This window comes from Cynoglossus semilaevis, chromosome 2 (genome assembly GCF_000523025.1).
Source record: "Cynoglossus semilaevis isolate Cse_v1.0 chromosome 2, Cse_v1.0, whole genome shotgun sequence".
In the NCBI taxonomy this organism is placed as follows: Eukaryota; Metazoa; Chordata; class Actinopteri; order Pleuronectiformes; family Cynoglossidae; genus Cynoglossus; species Cynoglossus semilaevis.
This window is the reverse complement of record NC_024308.1, coordinates 17,773,967-17,787,189: the sequence shown is the minus strand read 5'-3', so window position 1 is coordinate 17,787,189 and position 13,223 is coordinate 17,773,967. Positions and strand designations below refer to the sequence as shown.

General features: G+C 40.8%; 1 protein-coding gene across 1 annotated transcript in view; it reads right to left on the bottom strand.

Annotated features, from left to right (window-relative positions):
* Positions 1-289: 289 nt before the first annotated feature.
* atp8b3 (ATPase phospholipid transporting 8B3) overlaps positions 290-13,223 on the bottom strand; it is a 38,382-nt gene continuing 25,448 nt past the window's right edge. The window contains exons 16-30 of the mRNA XM_008307070.3: positions 12,356-12,387; positions 12,068-12,224; positions 11,612-11,800; positions 11,405-11,517; positions 10,290-10,457; positions 9,864-9,975; positions 9,687-9,762; positions 9,475-9,598; positions 7,980-8,166; positions 7,666-7,889; positions 7,498-7,581; positions 7,205-7,429; positions 6,795-6,933; positions 6,253-6,383; positions 290-5,556 (exon numbers count right to left, since the gene is read on the bottom strand). Of these exons, the coding sequence (XP_008305292.1) occupies positions 5,494-5,556; positions 6,253-6,383; positions 6,795-6,933; positions 7,205-7,429; positions 7,498-7,581; positions 7,666-7,889; positions 7,980-8,166; positions 9,475-9,598; positions 9,687-9,762; positions 9,864-9,975; positions 10,290-10,457; positions 11,405-11,517; positions 11,612-11,800; positions 12,068-12,224; positions 12,356-12,387 (2,024 nt within the window). The 3' untranslated portion in view covers positions 290-5,493. The remainder of the gene's footprint in view (positions 5,557-6,252; positions 6,384-6,794; positions 6,934-7,204; positions 7,430-7,497; positions 7,582-7,665; positions 7,890-7,979; positions 8,167-9,474; positions 9,599-9,686; positions 9,763-9,863; positions 9,976-10,289; positions 10,458-11,404; positions 11,518-11,611; positions 11,801-12,067; positions 12,225-12,355; positions 12,388-13,223) is intronic.

Sequence of the window (13,223 nt, the reverse complement as noted above, 5' to 3'; positions counted from 1 at the left end):
AACAATCAGCTTTTAACATAGATGAAACATACTTTTTTATTAAAAAGGAAAAGAAAAATGATCTGATTTTAAGTCGTACAATAACCAAACCTCAAACTAGTTGAAACAAACAACACACAGAAAGAAAATGTCTACAACACAGATCAAAACACATTCTGATGCAGAGGAAAAAAACAAATTCTCTCATTCTATCTTTGGTTCTCTACCTCCTCTTCCCTCTATACCCCAGTTGCCCTTCTCTCTTTCTCTCTTCCTCTATATTGATGCGGGTATTTAATTAGTACCATAGACACAAAGTTTCTATTTCTTGTTACTATTGTGCTCTGTTGTGCATAAGTAAGGCACCTTGTTGATAAATCAAAAACAAAACGAAAGACTTTTCAAAAGGAGTAAAAAAAAAAACGAGGGGAATAAAATGACGGAGGCCAATGAAGGATGTATTTTTGACATTCTATGTGAATCAGGACTTGGAGGAGACATTTACCATAGGAACGAGGACAACAAGACAAACAGGGAGCTGCTGAAGAGAAGAATAACTGATGGACGCTTTCTCTCTTTCGGCATTTCATGTCAGAACTGTGGTACTCTCAGCCGCCTTACAGTCGAGCCCCGAGGACGGGTCTAAAGATGTAAGGTGGGACAAAAACGGTGACCTCCAAATGTCCTAGCTGATTCCTTTGTGTTGTATTGGAGGGTGGGTGGGGGTCACGGCTCGGAGGACTCGTGTGTAATCTGTATGGTCTTAACATGCAACTGTAGCATTTTCCACAATGTAGTCAGATTAGCAGTGCAGATTAGATGAGAGATCGTCATTGTAGAAAAACGGATCAGGACGTACCGACTAACTTCACGTTGCTGTAAGCAGTGAGTTAAAGTGGCCAAAGGAAGACGCGCTCAAATGGATCGGTGGTATACAGATCGGTGAGCAGAGGTGCTTAGCTAGACTCAGCACTAGGTTTTAGGCTGACAAAAAGGCATTTGTTTGTAGTGAGAACCAATATGGCTACCTCACTAAGCTGAGTGGTTTGTGAAACCGCCACTAATACCAAAGATACTGCAGCCTACCGGTCCCAAACTGCCTAGGGGGACGCATACCAAATAAAAGAGAAAGCCCCCTCCCCTCAGCCCCCCTTTGTCTTTGATCAAACCTTCTATAGCAGGGGTCTCAAACCTAAATGAGCTGGGGGCAACTGTTGCCCCTGCCATCTCATTGCAGGGCCAAAACTTAACAGCAGGGGGTCAGATTACATCGAACTGACATCCAGTCGTGGGCCACATGTGGGTAGTTCATGAGCCGTTAGTGGCCAGCGCGCCAGGAGTTTGAGACCCCTATAGGGACACAAGCAGCATCACACAGACACACACATACACGTTAGTGCTACCAGTGCAGTCAGACTGCATCGTGCCACATAGGAGGAGGTGGCTGCCTTGCAGACAGAGTTGAGTGCCTTTTCCCTTCAACCACGGGTGGGACTGCACTGGACACACATTAGTACGCACAGGGTGCATGCGTAAAGCCTCACACCCACTTACAAACATGCGCTCCTATACAGACAATACACCAATAATTGGATGGCCAGATAGAAGGGGGTGGAGAGGTTGGGGCAGGGACACAGAGCGAGAGCTGTGTCAGCATTTTCTCCCATATTGACTTTCCATCTTGATACACTAGAATACAAGCACTTTATCATGTAGAAAGTCTATAAAACATTTTCTATACACTATTTATTTGAAACAATATTATATGTTACTTCTTAATCTGTCAGAGTCTTTGTTGCTGTGCCGTTGATCTTCTAGTAGCTCACAGCCTTTTTGAGTGGTTTCCCTTTTTTCCTCTCTATTTGCCCCGTGCACTTTCACTCTCAGCCACTTTGCCTCCCTCAAATCAGAGATATTTTTGTGTAGAAAGAGGGGGCAAAAAGGCAGAGGCTCTGAGCGCTGCGAGGGCTGTTGTCATTAAATCACACCATAAAATCTTTTTCTTTTCTCTCTCTCTCTCTCTCGACTGCGTGCTAGCACAGAGGCTGCACTAGAAAAGGTACGAAGACTCAGTGACAGGTTAAAGACACAAATTCATTCCACCTCACTCCTTCCTCTCCCCCTGGCTAGTGCTAAGACCCGGTAGGCGTGTGTTGACAATTAATTCTGAAATACCTCAAAAACCTTTCATGTAAACTTTATGTAATTTAAACTGAAAATAATAATACTGATAATGATAACGATGATTATGAAACTATGATACTATTATAGTTAGTTTTGGAACTTGTGACTTGAAGCTTTATACTGTTAAATTCCTTTAATTTGTTCGCTCATTTTCCTCGTACGTTCTTTTGTTTCTTTTTTGCTGCGGCATGTACTTACTGTTTTCATAAAGGAAAAGACATTGTGAATGTTTCTGTGGAGGGTAACGAGAGAAAAGAAGAGACAGAAGAAGAGAATCAACAGACGTTTAAGGAGTGTGGTTTGAAACCCTTTTCATTAGTGGGTCTAATAGTGGGGGCGGGGGCAAAGAAAAAAAATCAAATTTGGGCTGAATTTAATTCCAAAGAAATAATAATAATCTAACACTAGGCCGCGTGAGGGAGAACCTTTCACTCATCGTTTGCTTTCTTCTGCCTTTAAGTTGTCTTTTCTCTGAAAAAAAAAAATCACAGTTACTTTCAAAGGTTGCTGGGTGTGTCCAAGTGCTCCTGATGTTCTTAGAATATTAAAGACCAGCACCTCCTGTTAAAAAGGGGGTGCACCTTTTTCTTTTGTGCATGGATATTGTATAACTGTATAGAAACCAACAGGAATGACCTGTGATTTTGTGGGGAGACGAGGAGAATCGAGAGCTATGGGAGTGGGAGGAGAAAGTGCGGGGGATATTTTGGCTATCACAACAAAAGGAAGGGGTGGGAGAATTTGGGTTTTAGGCTTTGGAGGGGTCTTTGTTTTTAGATTTTTCCGTCACTGTTGGATTAACTGGTTGTGTGCATGTGTTGTTGCAACCCGTCCCCCCTTTTCTCCTCAATGTTTTTTTTAATGTATATAAATCCAGACAGTAGGGGGCAGTGTGTTCTGGGGGAGGTCATACTCCTCTCTTATCAATCAATAGCATCCAATTTTCATTCCTCAGCTTGTGGTCCTCACTCGGGTCCTGAAATGTGTGTCCTGCTTTTCCAAAGACAGGCTGTTCATTTGGAGTTAATCAGAGGGACACACACAGGCCCAGGTGGCCTTGATTACACCTGTATGTCTGTCTACATGCTTTTCTTCAATCTGTGTACGTGTGTCCATTTGTACCTATGTGAAAGACAAAGTGTGTTTTCTTTTTCTAAGCCTCCTTTTACTATGGGTTGCAATATTTGTCATGCGGTAAAAAAAAAAAAAAAAAAAAAAAAAAAAAAAAAAAGAAACCATGTCTTACTGACCGATCGACCAACAGTACCACTGGGCAACTGATCGTCTCACGAGAAATGTCCATCAGCAGTTACTGTCAAACAGCATATGTGTGTGTCATTTCATTGTGGGATCGACTAGGCTGCAGGTGGGGCTGACGTAGACACCCCCAGTCACACTGTGCTCTCCCTCTTCTGTTACCTGTTAATCAATCAGAACCAAGTGTCTTTGTGATGGTAGAAGACAATCAGTTTCAAAACAAGAAAAAAGGTAGAGAGAGGGCAGGCCAGTGGGGAGGAAGAAGGGGAGGATGCAAGGAGAAAACCAAGGGAAAAGAGGTTGTCTGAATCGGGAGCAGCTGTAAAGCCCTACTGCCAAATGTCCGTCCCCTCCGCTCCTACCATGTGCCACGCCACTGACGCATCGTTCCGCTTCAAACGTCAAACAAACAGATACAGAGACACACACACACACAGACAAAGACACACATTTCAAACATTCAAAATTCCCTTTATTTGTACATTTTGTTTTACTTTTCACCCTCCTGAAGCCATTCAGTGTAATGCAGACTTACCAAAAAAAAAAAAAAAGAAACACCCACCTGTGGTGCAAAAAACATGTCCCATCATGCACCATTATTTTCTGCTTAAAAACGATGATGATGAAATCAGCCGTGAGAAAAACAAGTGGCTCCGGTTGGTGGCTTTTGCACAGAGAACTATGCAAACACCTGACCCCCCCAATCCTAATCGTTGCTGCTGGGTCAGAGTGTACAACCCTCAACCTTGACAACCCCTCATGCTCCCTCCACGTCTACATATTTAGATGCTTATAGTTTGACCTCTCCTTGACCCGATCTCTGTTCCCATGAGCCCAGACAGGCAGTTAACGCCCAAAGTCACTCAGGGTAAAAATAGTTTAGAGTGGCTGAGGGAAGAAGAGCACTACAGCAGCCCCAGTTTCACTACACATGTTGTACATCTTCACACAAACGCCCAAAACTGCCACTGACATCACAATGGAGTCCATGATGATGTTTGCAAACCGCTCCTCCCCAATCATGACTCCGCTGTTCTACAATGTTCGACTGTCTTTTCCCAGCGCCAAGGAAGGGCCACAATCAATGCAAAGACACTTACATTGTACGTACTCAAGTTTACAAAGTCGTCTGGAGACGGTGGCTCGTATTGCACTCAGACAGACAGCGTGACAGACGGACACAAGGACAAACACAGGCACATGCTAGAAAAGGGTGAGTCTGCCTTTTCAGAGAGTTCGCTGAAACCAAAGATGAAATCAGAGGTATGACAATCTGGCTACCAAACCTACAAGACATAGTTCAGTTTCTGGGCTGCTCTACGGGTCCTGAGATTTAACAGCCCTGTGGACATTCCACCTATTGCACTTAAACACACACATCCTCACACACTTCCACCCACACACAGAAACAAGGGAGAAGCCCACTCACTACGTCTGGTCAGAAAGCCTCTTTTCCCTCCTCCCACTGCAGAAGCCGGAGAGCCTGTGGAGGACTTTTAGTTTCACTCTAGTTGAGACTTTTGAGAAGGAAAATAATCTGAGTAATAACTGTTACAAAAAAATAAAAAAACTTAAAAGGATAATATGGGTAAAATTGCGTGTTTTGAAATAAATTAACAAATAAAACAATTGTAAAACAAGCGTGTGCTGTCAGTTTACTGTGTTTGGAGGAGGATGAGCAGATAAACAGACTGTTAACAGTGTCCATACGTCGGTGTGGAGGTAATAAAAAGGTCTGTGGTCCATTTCATTCTGTGTACATATTTACTTGAAAATGCAGTCATAGAAAAGAGTGACATCTTTATAGAAATGCTTTAAAACTGGGAAAATATTTTTTATCAAGGCAGATCTACAATTCTTTTTCTATATATTCGTACTTTAATAAATTGGATCATTTCAAAAACTATTATTATCAAGTCAAGACCTTGTGTCAATCTTATGAATTTGATGCTCGTGGTGTTGGTTGATTCTGATGTGCAGAGACCTTCTCACCTTCTCATCCATCACTAAAGCCGTTCTAATGCATATCCAAGTAGATACAAGACATCCAGAACTTTTTGTCCTTCAAGAGGACTAGGATGCCGCCCTGCTAAACTTCTGCTTCAGCTCCATCGGCTGATTGTTCAAGCTGTGGACCTACATCAAACACAGGTGCACAGGATGTCAGTTAGCTGTTGACTTCCAGTGATTCGTCTGAATTCTGTATTTGCTATATGGTGTCTTTGCAATGCACATAGGGTGGCGCCATTAAGTAGGCGGGTATGATACACTATGGAACAACTAAAAAAAAACAATGGCAGTGGTGGGATACAGTTACAATAAAAGCTGGCTAAGGAGAGTAAACTCCCATCACACTCCTAATGTGTGCTATTTTAAAACATCTAAATATTTACCTTTGATTTAGAAAATACTGGGCTCATAGGTGTTGCAGTAAAAATGTCTGTAATCCCAAATCACAACTAGGGGATTAAGACAATAAGCTGTTTAGGATCTACATTAATTTACATTAATACTACACTTATACAATTTACAATCTATAAATGTTGATTCAAATGTTGGATTAATCAAATGTCACTAAGCAAATGTTCAGTAGAATTCATAAGCAATGATTCTGTTTGAAGGAAACGGGTTCTCAATTTTCAGAACTACATTTTGAGTGAAACTATTCAGGGGTTTAGCAGGTAAAAGAGGTTTAATAAACAGTGTTATTTAGTGACTTTTCCAGCCCAGGAAAACAAATGAACTACGGCAGATCACTCTGTAATAGAGAGCAGAACTTCCTGTTTTAGTGGCCTGATTGACTCTGTCTTTTCTTCCATGCAGTTGTCTCACCTTGTGTGTGTTGTTAACGGTGAGGATGACATTGAGGGCATGAGCAGTCATTGAGGGCAGAACAGCTGTCCAGGACGTGAGCAGAGCAGTGAGCCACACCACTGGATCGATGAAGGCCTTCTCAGACACACCTGATGAGAATCATATGCAGGGCAATCAAACCAAGTCACAACACGGATCACAGAGCAGGGACTTCCACTGAACTGTCACTGTTTCTGCAACGAGTTCCTTTGTCGTTTACGCTCACACGACTGTTTGGAGTACATGAGGTTGATTTAAATGATGACATTTATACCTACAGTTAATTTAGTGTGACCCATCTCCCATCTGTATGCTGTAAGGCAACAGCACTAACCACTCTGTCACTACATGGCTCCTTATTGTATTTATCAAATAATGTTACAGTACTATGAAATAGTGCAAACATGACCCCTGACCCCTGACCCCTCCAGTACTTCAGTTACAGATGTTAAAAAAGCCAACATCAGGAGCAATATTGCTCATAAATGAATTACAGGCTCACGGTGAGTAGAGTTGTGTACCGATGAAGGAGAAGTCAGTAGGTGAAAGCTGGAACAGGCGCATGCTGTGTGCAATCCTGGTAAAGATGAAGTAGAGCAGCACACAGGTGCACAAAGCTGCAATGTTGAACTTTGTCCAATACCTGGTCACCAGAATGATCTGACACACAAAACAATAATGTTGTTAGGACAACTGAATACTGAATAAGCACATGTATTAGATTTAGTGAAGACACGTTTGTAATAATATTGTTTTAACTTGACCAAAAATACTATGCTTAAAAATTACAAATAATTGGGATTATACGTTTAAAACTAAGTTTATATTTGAAGATTCTTCTAATTAGACAAATAAGGTGTCTGACTAGAGAAAGCTGGACGTATAAAATCTAAACATTTTAAATAAATGTATATAAGTGCATGACTCTGACCTCAATTGATGCTGTAAAAACAGCTGCCATGGAGACAGTGACTGCCATGGTCTGGTAATCAAAGGTTGTATTGTGAAAAACTCCCAGCGGTATAAAGAACAGCATGAAGGAAGCGTAGAGAGCGTAGAGCAGGGACAGAGAGAGCCTCAGAGGGTTGGACAGCTCCTGTTTCTGACCGGTCTTGTACAGCTCTGGCCACTTCAAGCTGTTCTCTGCACTCACATCCTACAACACAAAGAGTCAGCTGGAGAACTTATGGCAGAGTTTCTCTGTTTTTAAAATAAGAGTAATACCTGTTCAAAAAAGGCTGTGCACAGAACAGGGAATGCTGTGTAGACGGCTATGTAGGAGGAGATGAACCACGTCTCATACATACGCTACACCAAAGAAACAGACATGTTGAGATTAACACAGCTTTAACTACGTTTTTTCAGAAGAAACCTTTTCCATATGTGACTAACCTGAGCACTGAAGCCATTGAAGAGGCCAAACCATATGTGAGCTAGAGCAAAGCTGCACGTCTTAAACAGGAAGTAGCTCAGGAAGGTAGAAATGCGCCTGTATGACCATCGCCCGTGGACCAGTAACAGCCTCTGTAGAAACCTGAACTGGGGCAAAGCGTAGTCTGCATTCTGCACCGCCTGACCTCCTTCCACACCTGCCAGTCCAACACCAACATGAGCCGCTGGATAAAAACACACAGAGATTGAAGACAAACAAGCCAAAACACAAGAAAATAAACGTGGAGTTTCTCTTTCAGCCTTGTCCAACTTACTCTTAATCATGTTTACATCGTTGGCTCCGTCCCCAATGGCCATGATCACACAGCTCATGTGTTTCTTGACCAGTGTGACGATGTTAGCCTTCTGGCCGGGAGTCACGCGGCAGCACAGCACTGACGTACAATGTTCTGCCAAGCTCATGAAGGTGGCCCCCCATTCTGGTCTCTGATCCAACTCTATCTGAAGTATAATACCAACAAACATCATTAATATTTTCATGCTCATGGAGGGAGCTGGAGCTGATCCCAGTTGACACCCCGGGCAGGTGACCAGTCTATAACATACAGCAGAGGCACTAACAACCACTCACACTCAGATTCAAACTTATTGTGAATATAGTGTCCAATTACCATCGTTAAAGAACCAAACACACAGGAAGAACATGCACAGTCCATGCAACAGACCATCAGCAACAGCTAGGGATCAATGTCAAACTGAATGCATTAATTCATTCATTTGTGAAGATTAATCATTGATTTGAACTGGCAGGATGATGCGCAGCATTTATCAAACAATTCCATCTTTAACCCACCAACAGTTGCACTAATACACAGTCAACACTAGTGATGGCTTGATCCAATAATCGATCGGTATCGGTCCGATATTATTCAAATGTTTAGGCTCAAACTTCGAAAAAACACAAAAACAAACTATAGCCCATCTGATCCGATACCTAAGCCCAAATGCTCAACTTAATTTTGCACAACATGTCAAACAGGGACATCATCATATCACCACAGCATGAAGGTGTCTGATTATCAACGGTATGATACAAGTTGCAGTATCAGGCATAAAATGTTGTCAAGCCATCCCTAGTCAAGACACTGGTATTTGAACACAATTTGGGAAAATATTTTTGTTTACTAAGCACCTCAACCTTTAAATACCGTGACACCCAGCATGTATATGTGGAGGCTTCATCTTCAGATGCTGACGGTCAGATGCTTGAATCAGACCAGCCTCACTGAGCACAGGACAGTAATATGTTTATATGTTTTGAAACTAACTCTTAATGCATTTTACAAGCAACTATCAAAATGCACAGCAGTGACTCACCAACTGTATGGAGCTAAAATTGGAGTTCTACTGTTCTATTTTTATTTATATTAATAATTCCATCATTTTGATTAGTCACACATAAACAACTGTGAAACACATACATCTTCCTGCTTTGTCTTTCTGTTCTAGCAATATAAGTATTGTGATTTGAAATGTTGATTTTTCTCAGTTAATCATGATTATTTACAATATTATGATTAATCATGATTATTTACCATTAATGTAATTAATCCACATTTATCATGTAATTAATTAGATTAAAATGTTGATCTCCATTGACAGCAATAAAAAAACAAAAAGATCACATTATGTATTCATGTTATCGTCCAATGTCATATTTCAGCATCAATAACAATAGTAAAGGCTTGTGTTTCTGTGACACAATCTCTAACAGGACAATAGTGCTTTGATATACAGGCCAGCGTTTACCAGCTCAGGCCCAGTGAGAACTACAGCAGTCTTCGGCGCAGCCATCTCCTTGTCTACAGCCCACAGCTCCATCCGTCTGGCTTTGAAGAAACTGACCCTGGGGTCTGGGGTTTGGAATATCTGTCTGCAGAGGTAAACACAAAAGATCAATGAGAGGGTGTCAGGGTGTGTACATGTGTGTCTGCGCTTGTGTGTTTTTTATCATTGCTAACCTCAGCTCTTGCCATTCCAGTAATCTAGTATCAGCATCCAGTAGTTTGCAAGAATAACCGATGTTTACTGCAGTCTCTGCAGGAGGCAAGAAAAAAGGAAAGAATATAAAAAACAAGGTTTTCTTTCAATGTAATCACAGAAGTATAATTAATTCAGAAGTTCACTTGTCACAACACCTTTTTTGTCCCCTGTTAGTACCCATACTTTTATCCCAGCCTGCTGAAGTAGAGCAATGGTCTCAGGAACACCTTCTTGGAGTCTGTCCTCTATGGCAGTCACACCCAGGAGCTGTGAAACACAAAAGTGTTTGGGGCTGCATTATTGACGTTGATGAATAGTTGTTAATTAAGGTCACATAATCCCATCATAAGATATTAGCATCTCAATAACTGATTTCTTCAGTAGAGCCGTATTTGACTAATTGAAAAAAGAAGAAAGTTCGGTTTTGGGATGTTAAAGTGAAGACGTTATAAATGAGGTAAACACAAAAGGTAAGTTAAAGTGTAATGTGTAAATGTGGTGGTCATATTTGGTCAGTCATTAGCTGTACCACTCAAACTGGTGGATTGACCATTAACATCTCTCACGTGCTAAGAGCTCACCTGCAGCTCTGTCTCCATCTGATCATACAGCTTCTCCAACAGTGCCTCACCCTCACAGGTCGTCATGGCAGCAGACCTGACCAGAGTTTTGCGCCACTGCTCCCATAATGCCTCAGCAACGGTTCGAACCGCAATACACAGAGTCCTCAGACAGGATTGAGAAAACATCTGAGGGGAGATGAGTCAACAGGTTGTTACTGTGGCCACACAGTGTTAACAGTGACCTTACAGAGAGACAGAAGCAGAGAAAGGAGGAGGAGGTTAGGGAGAGAGTTAGAGATAGAGACTTAGGAGTAAATGCACTTGTTAGAACAAACTCTAAGTACTTAAATTAATTCTACTTCAAACATCCTGACAAAAATATTTCATCGTTTTTTGTGTCTTTGATTGACATTTTAAACAAGAACAATTTAAACAAGAGTCAATTCATCAGCCTAACTAATATTGAATTTTGTGAAAATTCAAATTTATAACACCTCTTTCTTTTGGGTATTTTAGTTAGAAGGCACCACTCCACAAATATCTGGAGTGATTAACTGAAGAACTTCATGTTTGGAACAGAACAGAACTAATGGAAACAAACCTAAAAACAAAGAAGAAAGGGACTCTAATGTAAATAAGTATGTGAGACAAATCTGAAGGACATGAGTACAAAAATTCACTTATTTGGAAAGTCTTCCAGTTTCCTCACTGACAGTGAATTACTAAATGTTAAGGCCGCCATTCCACTTGCCTAAAGTGTGGAGTTGAAGCATTTGGAACAGGGATAAGTTGACAGAAGGAAGAATGGATCATTTTCTAAAATAAGACTCACTGGTTTTCTTTCTCTGATACTGAAAAACTACAGGCGGAAAATGACATTCATCATCATTGTGTGAACTTTTGATAATCAATTTTCTGTTTTGATTTAATAAGCTCATCTAACTCATTCCTCCATAGTGAAAAAACATTATGGTTATGGTCTGGTAAACACTGTGACAATGGTGGTTCAACTAAAGGGCTGTTTCAGGTTGTGAACCTGAATATTAACATTTTAAAATGCTCATTAATTCCCCTGCCATTTTTTATTACTAAATGTGAGCCTTTGCTCACTTGTAAATATCAGGTAAGTTCACCTCTAAAGCGTTTTCAGTCCTTTCCTGAAATGCGCTGTCTTTCTGCAGTCTCTCCAGGATCACCATGTCTGCTCCTTTACAGTAGAGCTTTAACCCACCCTCTGGCTCCCGAACTAGAAACCAGAAAAAGGGTCACTCAGAAAAAGGTCTTACCTTACAGAACCTGACATTGACATAAGTGTTGACTATATTGTTTGGATAAAATACCCAGCACAGACATGCGTCTCCTCTTGCTGGTAAATTCTAACACTGCCAGCAGTTGATACTGCCGAGTTACACCCAGCTCAGAGATGACAACAGAGTCTCTGGTCCGAGACAGAAAGACCCAGCCCAGCTCCCTGGCAGCCCCAACGAGAGCACCCTCATCTGGGGATGCAGCCTGGTAAACAGGCTTCTCTGGAGGAAAAAAGATCAGCGCACAATCACACTGTAAAATGTTCATTCACTCTTTCACCACCATTGCTTCAGACTACTACTTTGACCTTTTATTTAAAGGTCAAGACGACTGTTACTTTCAGTTGCCGCAACCAAACAGGATGTTTCTGATTTCTGTCAATCACCCACAAAACACACAAAAAATACTTCAAGGCCACAGTGTCCCCACAACAACAGCATTTTTCTCACAAACAAGTATGACACACAAACACACACACACACACACACCTTCTTTCCACTCTGCCATGACAGTGTGACACAGAGACAGTGCTGTGAAGAACTGTCTGCTAACCAGACACTTCTGTCCTCTGAGCTTCTGCATGAGACCAGGAGCTGCCATGGGCAGACTTCCACAGGAGAACGGATTCCAGCTCAAATCCATGGGCTGCAAGAGAAAAAAGGTGGAAAACAGAACATGAGATAAACCATGAAGGTGGGTCAGACTGTAGATCTGGGCTGAACAATGTTGAAGGGAGAAAAAGATAAGACCAGAAAGAGAATGAAAATGAACGATACCTCCATGTCTTCAACTCTTTTTGATGCATCACCTAAAATAGTTGAAAGAATAATTAATCACTTTTCATCATTCTCTAAATGGTAGGTTGAAAATCTGCAAAGAAAAGGCATAACCAATACACAACATATATACAGTAATATTATATTAATAATAATGTCAGAATAGATAAATGGAAAACAAAAATCCATATCCAGTACGGGTGTATCCTAGAAACAGGAGCAACGGTACAATATATTGTGATATATTGTGATACAATAGGCAAAAGGATATATTGAGTTTTTTTTTTTAAATGACTTAGTTGTAAGAAAACATAGTAAGGCATAGTAATTAGCATATTAAAAGTAATTACAATTGTTTTTAATTACATACTGTTAAGTGACTATTTAATTTAAATACATTTAAATAGGAATTATTTAAGTCAAATATCACACTTAGGATATAAAACTGATAAAATACTGTTAGTATTGATCAGCAATACAGAGTTTGACTGTAAATAGATAGTATAAAGTATAAAGTCAAATGAAATTCAGAGAATGAGAGAAAAAAAGAAAAAGGCTCTGCAACAGGAAATGACTCAGACATTCAACATATGGTTAAAGTGATTTGGAGAAGGTTTCAGTTACAGGTCATTTGCTGTGTAATAGTTATTAGACCGTCTGGTGACTGTGGAATATGAGCACTTTAATTTCATTATTCTCTATTGTAAGAACTGTCTTTTCATCTGTGGTTTATGTAACGGGAAATCTGTGATTTACAGTGTTGAACCACGTGGTATATCCTTTGGTTTGGACCTGGTAAATCCTACACAGGTTCACTGTGTGGTGTTAACCAGATTATCAAGTGGTTTGGTTGAATAGCAAAACCTAT